Genomic DNA, 21,430 nt, shown 5'->3' with positions numbered 1-21,430 from the left:
GGGCTGAGAATGTTATTGATCAACAGTGATACCTCTTAAAGATTTGCTTTCTGCATATTCCCAGGGTCTCTCATACCGACAAAGCCTTCAGGGATTTGCAGTGAAGGCAACGTATATCCCAATGACAGGGAGGTATTTTTGGCCTGCCTCCCCTAGGTCAACGTATAGGTGTTTCAGGCAGAACATGACCTCTGGTCATCAAGGGTCAGTCCTCTAGATGGGTAAACTCCTGGCCTTGGGTCTTGCTGCTCACTGCCTCCCTGATATACACAGAGGGAGACTATCTAGAGAAGGGGAATCTGAAGAAGACTCCAAAACTGAAGGGCTGGTAGCTAGTCACAAAGATTCTGGGTGATGGATCTCTTTATTGAGCCCACTCTGCCTCCTGAATCTTAAACCAGGCCTGGTCGTCTCCATGTAAGAAGGAAGGCATTCTGGGGAGGGATGAGTCGGACAAGTGGGCGGGGTAAATGCTAATGTCTTGCCCGGCATTTATTTTTAATTCCTGGCTCCCAGTCGACGGCCTCAGCAGTCTTCAAAATTGCCAGGTCATCCGAGAGGCCTGCCTGGTCTCTGGCTGCCCTCTGCCAGACAGACCCTCAGGCTTCACCTTACTCTCTCCTCATAGTTGATAGCTGCCCTAATTGGGCACCCATCTCCAGGGCCCTCACGGGGGCTGCCTCAGTAGTTGGTGCTGGGCCCTGACCCCGGCCTTCTATGTCTAGATAGGCACAGGCCTGCTGTTATTCAGCATACTCAAGGAACCTTTGCTTCCTACCTTCTTCCTACCTGCTTCCTACCTGCAATGACAAAGATTGGGTGGGTAGGGACAGGTGGCAGCATTGGAAAACAGGAATGTCTGGGTCAAATGATAGGCATCTCTGAAGAAGTCCCTGGTGACGACATGGTGGCCACAACCCCCTTAAGGCCAGTTTTGGATATCCTAATCTTCCTAGAAACCTCAGGGGCTCTCTAGTTCCTACCCATGGGGCCTGAAGGAGTTTGGGGGGGGGGTCTGAACTCTGGATGTTCTTAGTGGCCTTAGCTAAGACCGTCTGACCAGAAATGCAATCAGGAGTATGCCTTGGCTTTGAGAATGGGTTTCATAAATTCCCTATACCTAAGGGAATAGGTATAAAAAGCCTCTTTCCAGAGCTTCCTAAGAAGGTTGGATCTGGGCTAGACTTGCTGATGGCCTCAAGGACCTGTCATGTAGGGTCTATGTGAAATAAGCACCTGTCCTGGGGATAGGGCATCATGGAAAACCTCTGGAAATTGAGCTTCATGTTCACTGGGACTCAACCATGAGCAGGGCCAGCAATGGATGGCCACAATCAGGGCTTGCAGGGATCTTGACCTGGGCTTGGGCCTCTTCTCCTGGGTCTACTTGCTGGTTCCCTGTTTTGTGTTCCATCTTCCTGGGGACATTTTTATGTTGGATGTACCTTTTTCCCCCCTGCTTTCAAGCAACCACCGTCTCTGCTACTCCATGTTCTCTCTACTGCTTCTTTCGCCTCTCTCCATCCCTGCCCCTCCTTTCCTGGCTCTGTTTCCCTGCCCCCACCTCTGAGCGCTGCACCGCCCTTTTGCCTGTTTTTCTCTCCTGGTCTGTGCTCTCGCTCGGTGGTTCTCTCCCTCGCTCGGGTACATCTCTGCAGCTGCGTCCTCTCGGATCCTCGTTACGCCGGCCCGCGTCCGTGGGTGCGCGGCCCCTGCGTCCGCGCATCGTTCGCACCCCATCTGCCAGCCTCCCGGCGCCCGCCTCCCCCCTCCGGTACCGCATTGCCGTACTGCAGGGGCGCAGTGCATTGCGCCGGCACCGTCAATAGGTGGACCCCCTCCTAGAGAGATAAAACCGCCGGCGCCGGCGCCACCAGTCCCTCTGACTGAGACCTCGGCTCTGGGTAAGGACGCACATCCCGGTCTGAGACCCTTGATTAGGTTTCCAACCAGGGTTCGCCTCCCTGGGAACCCGTCCTGAGGTAGAGGGGGACATGCGGCACCTAGCTGGGCTGCACCTCTGGGCTGGGAGGGGGTGTCTCTAGACAGGGCATGGTGGGGTCCCCGTGGCAGTCGGGTAGTAAGTCCCTTAGGTGATTGTATACTTGGTGACAGGGGTTGGGGAGGGGGATGTTTCTCCTGAAATCATCATGCTGTCACTGTGACCTTGGGGCTTGCCGGGGTTCTGCGGGGCCGATCGTTGCAGGTGCTGGCATGGTGGTTTGGGGCTCTGAGGATGTTCGTGATTTTTCAGAGTAGGGCGGGGGTGGTGGTGGTGGTAGTGAAACCTGAGGACCCCTATTCACGTCCTACGGTGGCTACCACCCTAGGATGCACCCCCATCCCACCAGGCCCGAGATTCTTGGTTGACCTCTAAGATGCGCAGGTACTAAGACCCAGGGCCTGGACCAGATGGTAGGGGAGAGGGTCGGGGCATCTCTGAGGGCACTTGCTTAGCTGGGCCAGGTGGGATTTTTATTCTTCTGGCTAGAACAGGGCACTTACCTCTCGGCCTGATGGCTGCCCCCTGCCTGTGGGGAGGGCCTGAGCTATTCTGGGCCTATGCCTGGGCACCATCCAGCTGTCTCCTCAGCTAGCCTGTGGGCAGAGGGAGGAAGATGGCGCCCTTGCCTGAGGAGGGGCTGAGGAGTGCTGGCCTTCTCTTCATGGTGGCAGCAGATGGGGGTAGGGCAGTGTCCATCCCTGGTGTGTGTGTGTGTGTGTGTGTGTGTGTGTGTGTGTGTGTGTGTGTGTGTGTGTGTGTGAAGGGGGGGGGGGGGAGGCATCGAGGACAGGGAGGACAGCGCACTGTAGAGCTGGGCACAGTGACTCATCACAGGGCTCCTGGCTGCTCCAGGGGCTCACTCAGTCTGCTGCTCTGTGATGTCCAGACAGGATTAACCCTTCCTTAAGGAACTTTCCTCCAAATCAACTCTCCAAACACTTATACACTAACGAACCATTTGGGTTAAGGTATAGGGTAGAGAAACAGGTGACTTATGAATGCAATGTGGCTGGACACATTTAGGACAAGGCTTCGGGGGTGGAGGGTGTCATTCTTCCCTATCCAGGCTCAGGTGAAGACTGGGTCAGGAAAAGAGCTCCCAAACAATGCAATGGTGTGGGTATCTCTGCTGGGCTCTCTTAGGGCCCCCTAATCACCTGTTTCTCTTGTCCCTGGCCCCACAGAGTTCCTGCCCAGCAAATACCCTCAACCCAGAGCCAGAGCCCCCACAGTGCCAGCCCGTCCCTCACTCAGGCAGAATGGGCAAGGAGAAGACACACATCAACATTGTGGTCATTGGCCACGTGGACTCAGGCAAGTCTACCACGACAGGCCATCTCATCTACAAATGTGGCGGCATCGACAAGCGGACCATCGAGAAGTTTGAGAAGGAGGCAGCAGAGGTGAGGACCTGGGGGCCTGGTGTTTTCATTGCCCAGTTTACCTCCTTCAGTGCAGGGGATATGGGTAGGTAAACAGAGCAGTCTCCTGAGAATGTTGCTAGATCTGTCTCATACTGAGGGAGGGGGAATTTGTGCCCTCCCCAGATCCATTATAAGACTCTGGACTCTTGGCCTTGGTGGGCCAGTGCCAGGGGGCCCTTCAAGCCTTATCCTCTTGCTCCCCAGGGCTGAAACTGGGCTGAATGTGGTGCTGCCCTCACTTGTCTTCCAACAGCCAGGGCTCAAGGATGCTATTAATAGCTGATTGATGGGCAGCAGGCTTGCCAGCTCCACTTTCTCCAGATAAGCTGAGGAGGGTTGCTGATCTAGGATGATACCTGGAGTAGGGGGGATCTTGCTAACCTGTTCCTGGTTGAGACCTACGAAAGAGCAGTGATTGTAACTGGATTCTCTTCTCTGCCCCTACCCCTGCTCATTCTGAGAAGGGCTGGCTCCTGCATAAGAGCTAAGGCAGGCCTGAGGACATTAACTATCTATGCAGAGCTCTTGCCCCAGTGTGTATATGGGACTTTGAGCCACAATTCTGTGTGTCTAGGCCTGATGCTTTTTACCTTTTAGAGGGTGTGAATTTAGGGGGAGGAAGTAGGAGGGATTTGAGGGTTTGAAGGTCACTTGGGTCAGGTCCCAGCTGGGTTTTGTCTGGTTCTGTGGCTGGGCATCATCCGTGGAATGCAGAAGCATGTCATGTGAAATTCTGGTAGGGAGTTATGTTCAGTTGAGCATCGATGACCACAGCTCTGGTCCAGGCTGTAGGAGTCTCACCAGGAGTCTGACCCTGGCACAAGTTTGCAAAAAGCAGCCAGCCTTGCTCTTGGTAGGGCTACTCCTACTTCTCCTATTTTGGTGGAACTGGGGAGGGGAGATGTCTCAGAGTTAGAAGAATTCATCCACTACAGGAAGAGCTGGAACCAGACTTTTCTCAAAACCTTGAGCAACTTACTCATGTTTAAAATTTCCCTTAAAAAATAACTTGAGACTTGTTTTGTTTTTTACAGCCCCAAACCTAATGAGATAATTGACCTCTAATTGGGTGTAGAGCCTTAGCCTCAGGTGGCAAGGATAGTTTGGCAACTCCCAGACACTCACGCCCTCTGCTGGGGGACTGCGTGTCCACAGCCATTTAGGAGGGGAGCGAGGGTGGGGCTGGTTGATCTGGGCGGCCTCAGGTGAGGCACAGCAGGGTTTGAGGAACAGCACTGGAGAGATGGGACAGAGGTCCTCCATCCCATCGTCCCATCGTCCCATCGGCACTTTAAAGAGGCACTTTAAGCCAACTGTCAACCTCTCATGGTTGCTCCCTGGGGCCAGGACAGGCATAGCAGGTGGATGCGACCCCAGAGTCCTGTGTCCTATCCTGAGTTGTGCCCCTACCCTTCCAGATGGGGAAGGGCTCCTTTAAATATGCCTGGGTGCTGGACAAGCTGAAGGCAGAGCGGGAGCGCGGCATCACCATCGACATCTCCCTCTGGAAGTTCGAGACCACCAAGTACTACATCACCATCATTGATGCTCCAGGCCACCGGGACTTCATCAAGAACATGATTACTGGCACATCCCAGGTGCGTGCAGGAGGGCACCCAGCTCAGTGACGTAGGGCCCAACAGCTCTCCTGAGGTGTCAGTATCTCTTGTACTTCCTGCCTTGACAGAGCCCCGCCCATGGCATCTCCATCCCGTTAGGCAGAGTCCCTCAAGAACTGAGTCTAGCTTACATGTCAGCTAGATGGTGTGCCAACAGGGTTACCTCACCACTGCTGGGGTCAGCAGACAGACAGAGGGAGAAATGTAGGCATATCCTTCACAGACAGATTTTTATAGGAGAGCCCACAATAGAGACGGTGACATGTGGGTAGAAAAGCAGTCAGACAATCACAGGCAGAGAGGACAAACCAGAGAGGATCAATGACTCATCCAAGGGCCAGACCCTGCTGGTAGTGGAGTTGATGGCCAGTCTGGGCCTCTTGACTCAGGGCCTGGTGGAAGAGTCCTCTGCTGCCCTTGAGGTAGATACCCCGAATCTCCAACCCCAGAATAACTGCCCTGGTCTCATTATGTGGGTAGCAGGGCAAGGTCAAAGGCAGGGCCAGGGGCTCACTGTGTCTGACCTGTTGGATAGGCGGACTGTGCAGTGCTGATCGTGGCAGCGGGCGTGGGCGAGTTTGAGGCGGGCATCTCCAAAAACGGGCAAACCCGGGAACACGCACTCCTGGCCTACACTCTGGGTGTGAAACAGCTCATTGTGGGTGTCAACAAGATGGACTCCACGGAACCAGCCTACAGCGAGAAGCGCTACGATGAGATTGTCAAGGAGGTCAGCGCCTACATCAAGAAGATCGGCTACAACCCAGCCACGGTGCCCTTCGTGCCCATCTCAGGCTGGCACGGTGACAACATGCTGGAACCTTCACCTAATGTGAGTGAAGATGGTGGGGACAGTGCTGACCTTCCCAAGAGCCCAGGGCTCCAAGGCTCCAGGTCTGGGTGGGCCAGGCTCCCTCTGGTCTTGCAGGGTTCCTGTGTGCACTCTAGTGATGGAGGATACTCCTGGTAAGGGACTTGCATTTGGGGTCCTCTATCTCAGCCTCCGTATGAGGCCAAAAGAGGAAGATAAGACCCCCTTTTCTGGCAAGTGATGGTTCCACCATGCCATCCCTACAGACACCGCCTGTTGGGCCCCAGAATGCACTATGGGGGAAAATCAGTTTTTATTTCTCCCAAGCCACTGCCCTGGGTTTGAATACCATTCAGGATCAGCAAGGCCACATGGTCCTTTTCAGCTGCCCCCCCTGAGGTCTGAAGTAGGGTGGTATCTGGGAAGCAAGAAAGGTTGGCCTGAAGAATGGAGAATGTGTCTGGGCTGGTTGTGTGGAAGCTTGAAGCTCAAACGGTCTGCAGCTCTGGGTTGGGACTCTTTCTTGGGGGTGAAGAGGACATTTTTCAGAGAGGGCCTGGGACCTAGAAAAGGGGGCACCCAGCTGTAGGCAGCTTTGCAGCTGCCCACAGTGAATGAAATGGTACAAGCACAGGTTCTCTGGAGATAGCTGAGGACCCAGTGCCTGGTGGTATAAGGACAGAGTTAGGCAGACAGGGGTTACTCCATCTTGCTCTTGCTCACATATGATTATCAGGACTTTAGGATCCCCTGGAGACCCGTGATCAGCAGAAACCCCTCTGCGCCCTACTGCTGTATTGTGCTCTGGGGGTCTGCTCATCCACAGTTTGAGCGCCATCTGTTAGGCTGAGGTGCTTGGGACTTGGTCATGAATACTTAGGCAGGAGGCCACAAGCCCCTTGGGTGGATTTACTTCTCGTCTGTGGCAGGTGGACCGTGAGGAGCTCTGTCAGGGGGGTTTGAAGTCATCCTCCAGAGAGGCCCTTGTGGTGGTGGTGGTGATAGACACTGAACTTGGAGATAGCTTGGTATCGAGCAGAGCTTCTGGGGTTGGGGCAGAGGGTGGACTTTATCCCTGACATGGCCACTGGCCAGACTTGGGTCCCTACTCCCCTGGCACTTGCCCTGTCTGGGACTGCGACTGACCAGGTCCCAGTGGGATTAGGGAATCAGGCTAGTCTGAGTGGCCTCATTTGTAAATGGTGGGAGCATGACAGCATAGTCTGGGGAAATTGTTTTCGTTTGCTTGTTGGTTTGTCCCTCCCGTGTTTCCTGAGCTGTGTTTGTTCAGGGTCCCTGTGAGGCTAGGAAGAAAAGGGAGGAGGAGAAAGCGACTGAGCTTGAACAGTGAGGCTCCCTTCCCAGGCCACCTTAGGCAGGTCCTGGAGATCTGAGGCTGAGGGTTTGGTCAGGTGAGTTGCTCTGTGATAACTGGAACCTATTCCCCCCAACTCCTCTTTTGGTCCCGCCCAGATGCCATGGTTCAAGGGCTGGAAGGTAGAGCGTAAGGAAGGAAATGCAAGCGGCGTGTCCCTGCTGGAAGCCCTGGACACAATCCTGCCCCCCACCCGCCCCACCGACAAGCCCCTTCGTCTGCCGCTGCAGGATGTGTACAAGATTGGTGGTGAGTGAGAGTTCAGTGCCGGAGCTCACTGCTTCCTGCAGGTGCTTGAGCACTGTGCCCCAAACCTTGACCAGGACATCAACAAGGAATCCCCAAGATGGCTGCCTCTGCCTTTCTCCCTACACCATATACTCCTACACCCCATCCATTTACTCACCCATCCTGATTCTTGTTTTATCTATCCACCCCATCTATCTGTCTACTCAGACACCCCTCACACTCACCTCCACAGTGACCCCTCCACCCACCTCCAGTGACCCCTCCACCCACCTCCACAGATGCCCTTCCCACTCACCCCCACACATCCATCATTTAGCCTTCAAGAGGAGCCCTTTCCCACTCCCTACCGGCTCCAGCACTCAGCCACAAGCTAGGGCCATACGATGGGAGGAGTGCTGACCTGACTTACACTTCACCTGCAGGGTGGAGGGTGCCTGTCTCACAGGAGGCAGTCCTAGTCCAGGAATGAGAAACGAAGGTCACGGGGGTCAACAGAAGCCAAAGCCAAACATGAGATGAGCAAAGGGAGAGGAATGAGAATATCACGCTCACACTTCCTCCAACACAGAGCCTGACAGCTGGCTTTTCTGTCATCCCATAATGCCAGCCCCCCACACCCAAGCTACCAGGAGAAGCTTCCTCTCCCAGCCACTTGCTCATCAAGGTATCCCTGTGATAGCCAGACAGTGTGAGCAGGCTTGTCAGAAGTGCTATGGCCAGATGCCTCTACAGCGGCAGAGCCACTGTGGCACAGCAGGATTCAGGGAGTCCCATGAGGGCAAAAGTAAGCCCAGTGCCATGCCTGGCTGGGCCACACGCCACCTGTCCCTTATCCTTGAATCCTGGGAACTCTTATTCCCCGAATCGGCCAGGGGAGACCCTCCTTCTTCTGTCTCACCCTCTGCTTGTCTAGGGACCCTCTGTCTACTTATCCGCTCCATGAGGCTGTCTCCCTTGGCCCTGTCAGAGAGGAGCAAGTCCTGAGTTCTGTGTACTTTCAGGCTCTCTGCTTGTATGTTTTGCCCTGCACCCCTCCTCTGGCCCGCCACCTCACAGTGCCCTCTCTTGGCCCAGGCATTGGGACTGTACCTGTGGGCAGAGTGGAGACTGGTATCCTCCGTCCTGGTATGGTGGTGACCTTTGCGCCAGTCAACATCACCACGGAGGTGAAGTCTGTGGAAATGCACCACGAGGCGCTCAGCGAGGCCCTGCCTGGTGACAATGTCGGGTTCAACGTGAAGAACGTGTCTGTCAAGGACATTCGCCGGGGCAATGTCTGTGGGGACAGCAAAGCTGACCCCCCTCAGGAGGCCGCCCAGTTCACCTCTCAGGTTGGTGGTCACACTAGGGTATGTGGGCATTCCTCCTCAGAAGGGGAGACATGGGCGGGGGTAGCAAGGAACAATGTCTGCTGGCCCTTCACCTGGCACTGCAGAAGAAGACTCTCCATTCACTCAAGGCCACTCAAAGGCTAAATGGGTACTCAGAGTCACCAGCAGGTAAGCAGGACTGCGGCCTCTCTGGGCAGTCCTCCCCCATGATATTTGATCTACAAAAAGGCTTTTATTAGCTTACTGCTTGGGGTATCACTGTAGACTTTCTTCTCCTAATTTTTTTTTTAAAATTAGGTCTATTTATTTAGTGTGTGTGTGCACGCACGTGAAGGTCAGAAAATCAAACCTCTCCTCCCATCTTGTGGTTCCCAGGGACTGAACTCAGGTCTTCGAGACCCAGCAGCAAGTACCATCCTTTGCCCCCAAAGCCGTCTTGCTGGCCTCCTTCTTTCTCTATTTTTAGTGAACCCTTTTCATCACCTCTTCACGGGGCAGGAATTTTTAGAACAGCATTATCAAAATGTAATAGAAGCATTATCATTGAGGCCCAATTTTGTCCTGGTTGTACAATGCACCCATTCTGTCACGGTCCTTTCAAGCAGCTGTCTTTTGAGTCCCTCACAGTCTGCTACATGCACAGCAAGATGTTAGGGTATGAGTGGGGTCCCTGTGGCCTGGGCATTCCTTGCACAAAACCATGGGCATTGGGAGATGACCCTGTCCCTGTCCCAAGAGACCTTGTTCACGGCTTACCTCAACTCTGCTCTCAGGTTATCATCCTGAACCACCCTGGGCAAATCAGCGCTGGCTACTCGCCAGTCATCGACTGTCACACAGCCCACATCGCCTGCAAGTTTGCCGAGCTAAAGGAGAAGATTGACCGTCGCTCTGGCAAGAAGCTGGAGGACAATCCCAAGTCCCTGAAGTCTGGGGATGCCGCTATTGTTGAGATGGTCCCAGGAAAACCCATGTGTGTGGAGAGCTTCTCACAGTACCCACCCCTCGGTGAGCTGGGTGATCCAAGGTGTAACCTAGTGCGGTACTGACGGGCGGTGTCAGGGGTTTCTTTACTATGGCAAACTGAGGAAAATGCAGCAATTAGTAAGAGGTTTTCATTGAGTACACACACACACACACACACACACACACCACACACACACCACACACACCAAACACAGTACTCATTTACACATACCATTACCTCACCACATCAAACACAGTGCTCATTTACACACACATCACACCACGTACTCATTACACACACACACACACACGCACACACACACACACAGTGCTCATTATATACACACAACACACATGGTGCTCATTACACACACACACACACACACACACACACACACACACACACACACACACACATATTACACATGTTTCTTTTTTCATTAAGAAGAACGCTCTTGAGGAACTTCTCCGCAGCCAAAAGCAAGGCTAGTGATTTCTCCCCCATGCCCTGGCCCCTCACGACAGGATGGCCTAGTTTGCCCTAACTTTAGAACCACGTACTTGCAGCTGTTCCGGGCTACAGGGCTCTGGTCCACTGCGGCGGTCAGAACAACTTAAAGGGGCATTAAGCTGTTCTGTGGTCGCCCAATGCACCTGCGTACTGCATCCTGGGCGCCCCCGCAGTTTACGCATCTCTCCCCCACAGGCCGCTTCGCCGTGCGCGACATGCGGCAGACTGTGGCCGTGGGCGTCATCAAGAACGTGGAGAAGAAGGCGGCGGCGCCGGCAAGGTCACCAAGTCCGCACAGAAGGCGCAGAAAGCCGGCAAGTGAAGCGCGGGCGCCCGCGGCATGGCCCTCCCCAACGGCGCCGCGCCGCGCCCCAGCCCCGCCCCGGCACTGGCCCCGTCCCCTCCCCCCGCCCCAGGCGCGGCCCCATCCGCCCCGCCCCCCCGCCAGGCGCGTATGTCTGCACCTCCGCTTGTAAGAGGCTCTACGTCAGCGACTGGATGCTCGCCATCAAAGTCCAGTGGAAATTCTTCAAGAGGAAAAGCGCCCCCACCCCAGGCTTCCGCGCCAGTGCTGACCACGCTCAGTGCCCGTTTTCCCAATAAACTGAGCGACCCCAGAGCCGTGTGTGCCTACTGCTGGGGCCCTGTTTCTCAAAGTCCCGTCGTCCAAGGTGTTCAGTCTGGCACCTCTCACCGCTGCCAGGTGGCCCTCACGATTGCCCTCCTAAGTTTCATGGGTAGGCGATGGGGCCCGCTGCGTGGGTGCTGGGAATCCCCAGCTAGGTGAGGATGGAAAAGCCAAATGGCTTTGATGGCTATGACCTGTTTTGGGGTGCCTCGGTGAGATGTGCAGGACCTAGGAGGGATGTGCAAGACAGAGTAGAACCAAAACTGAACCCAACAAGGAACCGTGAAACTTGAGAGCTCCTCCCCACGAGTGGGCACACATTTCCCCTAGGTTTCTGGATTCCCACAGAAGTCCATCTTGCTCCCACTCCAGCCTGCTGAGCCAGCTCCAGGTCTATTCTAGTCCCCTTGGCCCAGATCCTCACTTCTTAAATTGCAGTAACACCAGCCCCAGAAGTCAGGAGGCTGATGACATGTCACGTGAGCTGGGATTGATCCACCTGTCCCAGAACACGCCATGACTTCAGTGGCCAGGCAGGACAGATGGTAGGACTACTCTCCACTCGCTCTTGTCCTAGGGAGCTGTCCTCCCTGTCCTCTCAAAGCCTATTCTTGTTATTGAGGGTTGAGGTTGGGTGGGGTGAGCGGAGTCCCTCCACAGAGCCAGAGTAAAACTCCCTGGTCTTTAATATTCCCACATGTTCCCCTTGTGTCAGTTTCCAAGGTCGGCTGCAAATGGCCAACCACAGTATGACTTGAGAGGCAGACCTTCAGCACCCTTGGGCAGAAGGGAAACCACTGTAGATCTCCTGCTCTCCCCTCCTGGTTTTGTTGGCGTGTCTGAGCTAGTGGCCCAACCACTGCAGTCTCTGCTTTTTGGTCATGTGCCCTCATCTCTTCTAGAGTGTGACATCTGTCTCCTATAAGGACACCCGTGTCTGTACTTAGAGAGCATGCATGGAGAACCCAGATACTCTTCTGCCTTCTCGAGTGCATCTTCAGAGCCCGTCCTTGCACATAGCTGCTGTTCCAGGTTTCTGGTGTCAGGCTCCTAACACCTTCAGTACACTCGGCCTCTACGCTAGATGAAGACAGACACAGTGCAGCTGCGATGGGCAATTCTGACATCCAAAGAGATGGCCGCACTGGTCCAAAAACTTCTTCTACCTAATCACACAGCAGAGCAGAAGGGGCACCTCAACACCCATGACGGTGGGGGAGCAAGGGAGGAAGACCTTCATGGCCAGGGAGGGATGAGTTTGGGAAGGTGGTTACCAATGGCTGTGCTGACAGCCCACAGACCCATACAGGATGGGTTTGAACTGAGGATGTCAGGCTTCTGAGGGAAGGCTACTAGATACAGATACCTGGGCAAATATGAACTTTAGAGAGACATCAGATCCTTTTTAATATAAAAATTTGAGACAGATATAGTAAAAAAAAAAAAGAGTTCATTGTTTGTCTGGAATTGTGATTTGGAATTCTTGTATTTTGTCTGGTGACTGTATCCAAGGACACCAGGTTTCTCCCAGACATCTGGCCAATTCTAGGTTTTTCCGGGCCATCATTATTGATAAGATGGATCAGGTAGACCGAGTCAGTCACAGGAAGTTGTTTTAATATTTAGTCCTCTTAGAATTGGGAAAACTAAGGAAATTCATTAGACCAAGACAGGACAAATGTGAGAGACAGCCCCTGGCTGGGGTTAAAGGAGGCCTCGTAGGCAGACCCTGCCTCATTCTCCTGTCCTTGGTTGCTATAGCAAACTTTGGTGTCCTCTGGGAACCCTGGCTACCTAAACACTATAGAGTGACCCTGTTCTGACCAGCCAGCTGGTCACAGTGGCATGTGTTGGGACACACGGTACATCACCAGGTAGACACATTCCAAGGACTCCCTGAAGGTCTGAAGATGGCTGGATGCAGTTCTGGTCCTCACTGGTAGATGCCTGTCTATTGGGCTCTGGCCCCCTAGAGGACCCTCTAGGGAAAGTCTTCAAGCCTTGGGCCCCTCTTCAGGGTTGTGGTGATGACAAAGGCAAGCACCAATTCCTAGATCTGAAGCCTGAGGAGTTGTGGGCCTTACTGTGGTCTATTCTATCTCAGGGCAGAACTCCATGGTAGACTGGAAGAGAAAGAAATCTCAAGCGAGCTCCTGGTGTCTGTAGTCTGTGGTCCCAGCACATGTGGTCACTTCTGAGACTGCCAGGACATTCTCTTTGATCTCTTTGTTCGTGTACCCTATGTCCATCCCACCTATGTCTCTTCAGAGGGCAAGGGCTGATTCTTCACATCCCACTGGGTTTCTGGGGAGTTCCAGGAGCTGCCCACACTTAGGCCAGAAGGAACATCAGAACACAGTGACCACACATCAAAGCTGAAAGATAAAGGGGTAAGAAATGCATCTGCTCCCTTGAAGGTTGCCCAGCACTGATTTGAAGTGTGACACACAGCAGCCATTGCACATTCCATGCCTCTGCTGTGGCCCGGGCCAGGGCTGAGATGGAGAGGAACTTAGAGCAGAGAGAACTCATGGCAAGAAGGAGCTGAGGAAAGATAGTATACACAGGGAGACTGAACGCCATCGGCTCGGGGTACACAGTAGACAACGAGACAGGAAGGTTGTGAAATAATGGTGGATCACGACAGCTGAGAATGCCTAGAGCCCTGGCAGGGGTTACAGTTCCAGGGTTGGAATTATCGTTTGGCTGAAGGGACCCAGGCTAGGAAGGTGACACTGACGGCAGCCTCTGGGGTAGGGGGACACAATCTTGACACACATTCCTGAAGACAATGTATGGAGTAGGGTGAGGTCTGGGGAGTGCTACCCTATGCTGGGTTAGTGAATAATTTACAGTAAGCTCCACCAATGCTGACCTCCAGCCTCCTTGCACACTTTGAAGGCCTCTGAAAGATTCATGAGGGAGTGACAGAATGATGGCCCTCAGGGTTACTGAGTTGGCCAAATATGATTTGTCTTTTGCCTGGCCTCCACAGGAATGCTGCACCCTCCTGTAACGTTTATAGAGAGACCTTTCTTTCCTTCCCCAGGATCCCGAGGGTGATAGGCTGTTGTCTGGATGGTGGCTTCTGAGTCCTCCTTTAAGGACTGAGCCTTGGGGTAGCTTTTGACCCTGTGACATTTCACAATTATAGTGATAACCTTCTTTGAAGGAGCTCCTGGATGGGATTGTCAGTGTGAGCATTAGTGCTTTGCCAATCTGTGCTTGGTGTGGGCCTGGGCCCGTGTGCACATATCCTGGGTGTGGAGCTGCATATATGTAGGGCTGTGTAGCAGAGAACCTGGAGGACCGTTTCAGAGATGTTAGAGGTAGCATACATGTGCGTATATGTCTGCCTGTGTGATCACTCTTGTTTGCCAGTATATACTGTGTGTGTGTGTGTGTGTGTGTGTGTGTGTGTGTGTGTGTATGCGTGCATGGTGTGCACACTCTTCTGGATGGCTAGACCAAAACACCCCTGAGGAAGCTGTTTCTGTCATGGATGAAACTAGTGTGGATCAGGAGGACTGTATTGGCACACATATGGGCCTGGTGTTCGTTTCTAGACTCTGTTTATTAGTGCAAGGAAAATCCATTCCCCAGAAATGGTGAGTGAGGACTGTAAATGGAGTCTGGGGAGCTGGGAAGTGCTGACTCAGTTCTGGCTTCCTTTGCTGTGCCTGATGTCTCATTGGGGTTGGCTGGGAGACTACAAAGACCACGGGCAGCAATCAGGCCACGGAGGCTGCATGAGGCTGCATGGGGCTGAGAGCTGCTCAGGTGTGGCATTGGCTGTGGTTCCTGCTGATGTGTTGGTTAGCTCAGCCCCACCAAATCAGTCAGGGTTTAGATGGAGGCTCTGAATTTGATAGGAAATTCCAGAAACAAGGATGGAGTGAGAACACGAAGTCCTACTTGTTCATTCTCTGTCCCCAAGTGGCGAAGGAGGACAGGGATGAGGCTTTTGTCCTGGCTACAGTGTTGGGGTTGGCCACTATCTGGCTACAGTTCTCTCCTCTTCCTGGCACTGGCTCACTGTGTTCTTTGGAAGATGCTACAGCACCAAGGATCGGGAAGACTGCAGTTCCTAAGAGCCTTCTTACAAGAGGACAGAATGGATGGGCTGGAAATAGCAATGTAGCAGGAGCTGAGGGATAGAGCAGGATCTGAGGGTGGAACAGGAATTAAGGTGCATCAGGAGTCGGGGACTTTCGTAGAAACTGTGTGTAGCAGGAGTACAACATAGCCAGGGCTGTAGCAGAGACTGGGGGCGCAACAGAAGTTGGGAGTACAGAAGGAACTGGGGGTGTAGAGGAATCTCGGGGTGTGGCTGGAGCTGGCTATGCAGCTATAAGCAGGACTTGTATAATGGGTTTGGGGAAGGACTCATAGGGCAGGGACAAGCTTGCTCACCAAAGATGCCAAAAAAAGGCTGCCACCCTGCCTGGTTCTAAGTGCCAACATCCTGGGTGGGAAGATCCTTCAGCCCAGGACTATCTGTGAGGGTGAAGGGTGTATGTAGTTCACCTCCTAGAAGGTTGAGGCTGCTACCATCTGGCATTTTGGCTCTTTGGTACCATTTCACTGTTTTCCTTTCCCCATGCATCACTGATGGCTTCGTTTTTTTTTTTTGTTTTTTTTTTTTTTTTTTTTTTTTTTGTCCTGAGTGCTGAGGAAGGCAAAGCCTGGCAGAGATGTGCCCAGCCAGCCAGAGTCGGTTCATTTATTTTTACCTTAACACTTACATAACACCTCTTCTGCAAGACATCGTTTCAATACTTCACAAATCTCATTCCACTGTCATGATCGTGCAATGTGATTGTCTTATTCCCATTACTGGTAAAGAAACAGAGGTTCAGAGACCTCCCCCAAAACCCACTTGAGTTAAGCTCACAGCTGTGAAGCACAGGTCCCACTGCCCTGCAGTGCTCTCAAAGGAGCATTTTTCCCACCGAGCCTGAGAACTGAAACTGCAGATGCTTTGCTGAAGTTGGATGCTGGGCTCCTGCCAGCCCTGGCTGGATGTCCTCAAAGCCCTTCCTGGGGCTGGGTTTTCTTCTTTCCCAGGTCTCCACTCTGGCCTCCTTTCTCAAGAAAGTTATCATCTCTTGGCTTTGGTGTACTCAGAGCAGTGTTGGGGACAGTGGGGCTGTTTCATACTAAGTTACAAATGGCTATGTACCACACATGGGCACATTTTAAGAAGGATGCGGTTCTGAAATTACTAGGAGATACAGTCCCACAGAAAGATTCCTGGTCTCTCACAGTCTTTTCTGGCCCCTTCCCATTATACTCCTTTACCTTACGTACAGGAGTTAATTGTTTTGTAGATCTGTTGGGACCGGGCTTTGAAACTCTACATTCTGATTAGTCCCGGCTTTCTGTAACAATGCTACAATGTTACAGAAAGCTGTTTTCTTGACCAAGGGTGAGAACTACCCTTATTTGTTGGAATAGGGGCAAATATTTAAGAACATTGTCCTGGCTGGTTTTGTGTGTCAACTCAACACGAGCTAGAGTTATCATAGAGAAAGGAGCCTCCCTTGAAGACATGCCTCCAAGAGATCCAGCTGTAAGGCATTTTCTCCATTAGTGATCAAGGAGGGAGGGCCCAGCTCATTGTGATTGGTGCCATCTCTGGGCTGGTTGTCCTGGGTTCTATAAGAAAGCAAGCTGAGCAAGCCAGGGGAAGCAAACCAGGAAGCAGAACCCCTCCAATGGCCTCTGTGTCATCAGCTCCTGCCCCCAGGTCCCCGACCTGTGTGAGTTCCTGTCCTGACTTCCTTCAGTAATGAACAGCAAAGTGGAAGTGTAAGTCGAATAAACCCTTTTCTCCCCAACTTGCTTCTTTTTTTTTCTTTTCTTTTTTTTCAGAGCTGGGGACCGAACCCAGGGCCTTGTGCTTGCTAGGCAAGCGCTCTACCACTGAGCTAAGTCCCCAACCCCCCAACTTGCTTCTTGGTCATGATGTTTGTGCAGGAATAGAAACCCTGACTAAGATAAATGTACTTAGGGATTACATTGATTTAATCAAGTGGTTGCTGTAGGCTCTCCTCTAATATCCATGACTTCACTAGCCCTGGGTAGTTGGTTAGGTATCCAACACCAAGCATGACTTCCTTCTTGTTGAATGGGTTTTAAGTCCAATAATAGAGCTGTTGGCTGCTAATGAGGTATGCACCCAGCACTCAGTGGGTGCTGTTGGCCGTTGTTGTGGTTCATCCGCATCATAACCAGGTAGGGCTGATTGTTGGCTGCCTCCTCCCTTTGGAAGCTCGCATGGTGCCTCGTAGAACCATGAAAGCAGCCATTCGAAAGAGCAAGGAGGATCACATGAAGGGGTTTGGAGGGAGGAAGGGGAGGGGAAATTTGTAATTTTATTATAATCTCAAAAATAAGAGAGAAAACCTAAAGCAGCTAAAAGGGAAAGATATGGTCAACTTAAATTCCTTAACTTTAGCACAATTATCTGGGCTGGATAATTCTCTTGTGGGGATGATGTGTCTTTACACTGTGGCACCATCCCTAATGTCTACCTACTTGATGCTAGTGACAACTGCCCCTACCCTATGGTGAAACTAAAAATGCCCCCAGACACTGTCTTTGGGGGCAAACATCCCTAGTGAAAATGATGGTCTGACAGGGTATCAGCCCAGTGGGGTGGTAGTATTAAATGTGATTTATGCTCGTTTTTGGGACAGGTAGCCTCGCTGCCCTGCATATTTTACTGTCTTGTTCCTAATTGCCAGCCTTGGCTCTTCCCTCTTCACTGTAGCCATGGAGGTCTGTCCTGGAATCATGGAGAGGAGAAGTAAGGCGTGGAAACAGGAATGTGAGTCACTGTGGCCACCCTTCTGCCATTAAGCAACTGGACATGGCGAGGAAGGTCAGGGTGTTCTTCCATTTGTTCTGTTCTAAGAGGAGGCTATGATTCTCTTTCTGATAGAGGAAGATTGGGGGCTTTCTTGGCAGCTGTGGCAGAAGAACCTGAAGCCAGGACTTAAAGAATTCTATGTCCCGGTTTTGGAGGTGGACACTCAGGAATGAGGTGTTTGGGGGGGGGATCTAAGACCTTTCCTGTGGTCTCAAGTGGCAGAGAGCCGAGAAGGTACTTGGGCCTTAGCTCTTTCATTAGCCCTGGTCTGGAGCATGGGTCTCACCATTTGCTTTTCTCCAGAGGCCCTGAACGTACACAATCGCTTTGGGGTACAGCCTCAACAAATCAATCTGAGAGACACAAACAAATCGAGTTTAGCCCTTGGACTGCTCAAGGTCACCCAGCTTGAAAGAGCTACAGGGCCCTTGGGGGCCATACTTTGTAGCAAGGATGGCCCTGTCCATAGGCCCACCTTGGCTTTGATGAAAGAGGAAGATGAATTTCCTGGACACTGGAATGTAGCTGCAGGGTCCACAGGAAAAGCTGAAACTTCTGTTGGGGTCTTCTCAAGTCATCTGCTGAGGAAGCATTTGCTAACTTTGAAGAATCTGTTTGGGAAGGAACTCCAAAGACCTAGGAGCTCTGCCCAAGGCTGGATAACACTGTTCAGTCAACTGGTCAAGCAAGGCACTCTAGTGAGCACAATATGGCTGTAGGCAGGAGCCAGTAGCAGATTGCCTGTGTGTGGGAAGGAAGATGCTGACCACTCTGCCAGCAGGAGCATCTTTAGAGCACAAAGCTCCAGCCACCCACACCCTCCCAGGGTACGCTCCAAAGGCCCCAAACCATGCAATTCCTGAGCTGTCTTCCAGGGTTCGTGTGGCTGGAGGCTCAGAGTGACATCAGTCTTGGGCCAAAGTGACCGTTCACTGGTGAAAGCAGGCAAGTCATTCCGTGGACTATCCTGTGAACTGTGAGGGGCCGTAAGGTCCTGAGCCAAGCTTACTACACGGGGAAGATGAGTATGTGGTAGGTAAATGAGTCATAGTTTTATACTGACAAGGAACTGGGTTTGGGAGAGAAGGCAATGGAACGGGGATATCTGACTTCAGGACCTTCCTGAACAGAGGCACAGTGTCCATTCAATCAGGACTAGCACTCTAGGCTGAGGACACAGCCCATGCAGTTGTGTGAGAGGCACTGGGGTTTGGTGATTGGCTGGTGTCTGGGGATAGAGGTTGAGGTGTTCTGAGAGGGAGTGGCAGGGACGGTCTCAAAGATGAATGACCATGAGTTGGAGAGTACTCGGTCCAAATGAACCCAGGACATGAAGCATGGACTGCTCCACAGTGGAGCCTGTGCCATGCTGTCATTGAGACAAGTGGCTCTGTATTTCCTCAGCTTTTATCTTCAATGCAGCAATCGACAGAGCGTCTTTACTTGTCTGGGGTGTGAGGAAGGGTGCATAGGTGCTAGTTACAAAGCTGTGGTCCAGGAATGAAGCAGGAGGACCTCGAGGACATAAGGCTGTGGCAGAAGAGGGCGGTCAGAACTTTCTAGAAGCCCAGAAAGCTTGTCTTGGGGCCTATTTGGACACTCCTAGGGCCACCACCATCTCTATCATCATCTCTGTCACCGCAGCCTGCCGTGAAAGTCTTATTGGTGACTGGGAAGAACAAGTTCAGTTCCTCAAATAATTAGTCGGTTTGCCAGAGGCTAGGGCAGCTTGTTGAGAACTCAGCCCTCCTCCCCCAAAAAACCCCAACCAACAAACAAACCAACCAACCAACCAAAAAAAAAAAAAAGGACTTTCTATAAATTAAATTCTTATTGACTTCAACTGGTAAATGTTCCTGTCAGATTAAACAACAACAACAACAACAAAAACCCACAGCACCTTTATAGCTTGTCTTTCCCTCACTGCACTGCTCTGTATGATCCAGACCATAACAGTCTTTCTTCTTAATAGTGGAAAATTCCTTCGAGGGGGGCCTTTCTGCCTGGGTAGGCACTTCCTGTCGTCCAAATTACAGGATTAAAACCACCGCAGCTCTGCCCAGCCAGAGTGACTGAGGACTTGTCTCTTCTCATTTCCCCAAATTGAGTCTGTTTCCCAGCTGGCAGTGTTCTCCCTTCTGGTCCTTACCAGCTGCTCTGTCTTCCTTGGAAGGAGGTCTCTGTTGGAAGAGATCCCCATGTACTGTGGACTGTGGTAGCTGACCCTTGGAAAGGGGGTGACGGAACTCCTGGGTGTGAATGCTATTATGTAACAGTCAGGCTTGCTCAAACTGTAAGGCTGGGCTTCCTAGCAGGGGCTTTGGGTGGTGGTAACTGTTTGCACATACTCTCTGTGACTTCACTGGAGCGTTCTGACAGTCTGGCCAGCAAAGACCATGGAGGCACTACACCATTTCCACGTTCATTCCCTGTGCTTGGCATCTGTGAGACCCAAGTCCCCAGTCTCAGCTGGAAAGAAAAAGAATGGTAGGTTTCCATCCAGAAAGCCCTGGCATGTCTCTGACCCATATTGCTGTGTGTAGCTCTCCAGAGAGGTGATATGCTATTGGGCCTCCATCATGAGTAGTCCCAACAACCGTGGCTCATAGGCCCTTCACCCCTGCAGGCTCTGAGACAGCAGGTACAAAGATAGAAGTTCAGGAAGGCCCAGGCAGAAAATATACAGCCGTAGACTCTCAGATTTTTTTTGCTTGTTTCTCTTTTTAAGATTTATTTTAAGATATAGTTCCAATTTATTAAGACTATTTTTAATGTGTATCGGTGTTTTGCCTGCATATAGGTCTGTATGAGGGTTCCAGATCCCCCTGCCACTGGAATTTCAGACAGTTGTGAGCTGTCATGTGGTTTTGGGGGATTGAGCCCAGGTTCAACAATGGAAGAACAATGTCCTTAATCAGTGAGCTGTCTCTCCAGCATCTTGATTGCTTGTTTCTTGAGGCAGGGTCTTTCTAGCCCTGAACTCTTGATACTCCTCCTGTCTTAACCCCTGAGTGCTGGGACTTCATGTGTGAGTCACTGTGCCTAGCTAAATACATTAATTTAAAAAAAAAAAGTGCTGGAGATGGGACCCAGCACCTTATGCATGCATGACAAGTACTTTTTTTTTTCTTTTTGTTTTTTCGGAGCTGGGTACCGAACCCAGGGCCTTGCGCTTGCTAGTCAAGCGCTCTACGACTGAGCTAAATCCTCAACCCCATGACAAGTACTTTTACCACTATGCCGTGTCCCCAAATTATTTTGTATAGGAAGGAATATGAAGGAGGACTTCAAGGACAATGGGTATTGTCTTTGAATAACTTTAAACTGTTCTTTGACATAATAGGAGCCAATATGATCTTGCGTTTTGATGGTCCAACATCTCTGGCTGCTTCGTGTAGCTCAGTAATAGCAGAACAGTGAGCCACTGTTTTAGATTCCCTGCTCTGAGGAGAGGGAGAGAGGAACAGGCTGATAACACAGGCAGGCTGTCAAGGAGGTGCTGAAGGGACAGCGCCCGGCTGAAGGATGACTCCGATGCTGTCTGCTAGTGCCTGCAGCCTGGACCAGAGCTCTCCCCAGCTGGAGCTGGGTTATCTTGTGCATCTGAATTTTTCCACCACCCCCCTCTGGAATCTTG

General features: G+C 52.0%; 1 protein-coding gene across 1 annotated transcript; it reads left to right on the top strand.

The window, feature by feature from the left end:
• Positions 1–1,630: 1,630 nt before the first annotated feature.
• Eef1a2 (eukaryotic translation elongation factor 1 alpha 2) lies at positions 1,631–10,910 on the top strand. The gene is given in 9 exon segments (XM_032904965.1): positions 1,631–1,904; positions 3,190–3,408; positions 4,848–5,027; positions 5,584–5,880; positions 7,333–7,483; positions 8,558–8,814; positions 9,588–9,822; positions 10,487–10,552; positions 10,555–10,910. Coding segments are annotated over 8 exon segments (1,389 nt in total). The 5' UTR covers positions 1,631–1,904; positions 3,190–3,264; the 3' UTR covers positions 10,614–10,910.
• The last annotated feature ends 10,520 nt before the right edge of the window (positions 10,911–21,430 follow it).

Source organism: Rattus rattus, chromosome 5 (assembly GCF_011064425.1).
Source record: "Rattus rattus isolate New Zealand chromosome 5, Rrattus_CSIRO_v1, whole genome shotgun sequence".
Classification (NCBI taxonomy): Eukaryota; Metazoa; Chordata; class Mammalia; order Rodentia; family Muridae; genus Rattus; species Rattus rattus.
This window is presented reverse-complemented; position numbering and strand designations above follow the sequence as displayed.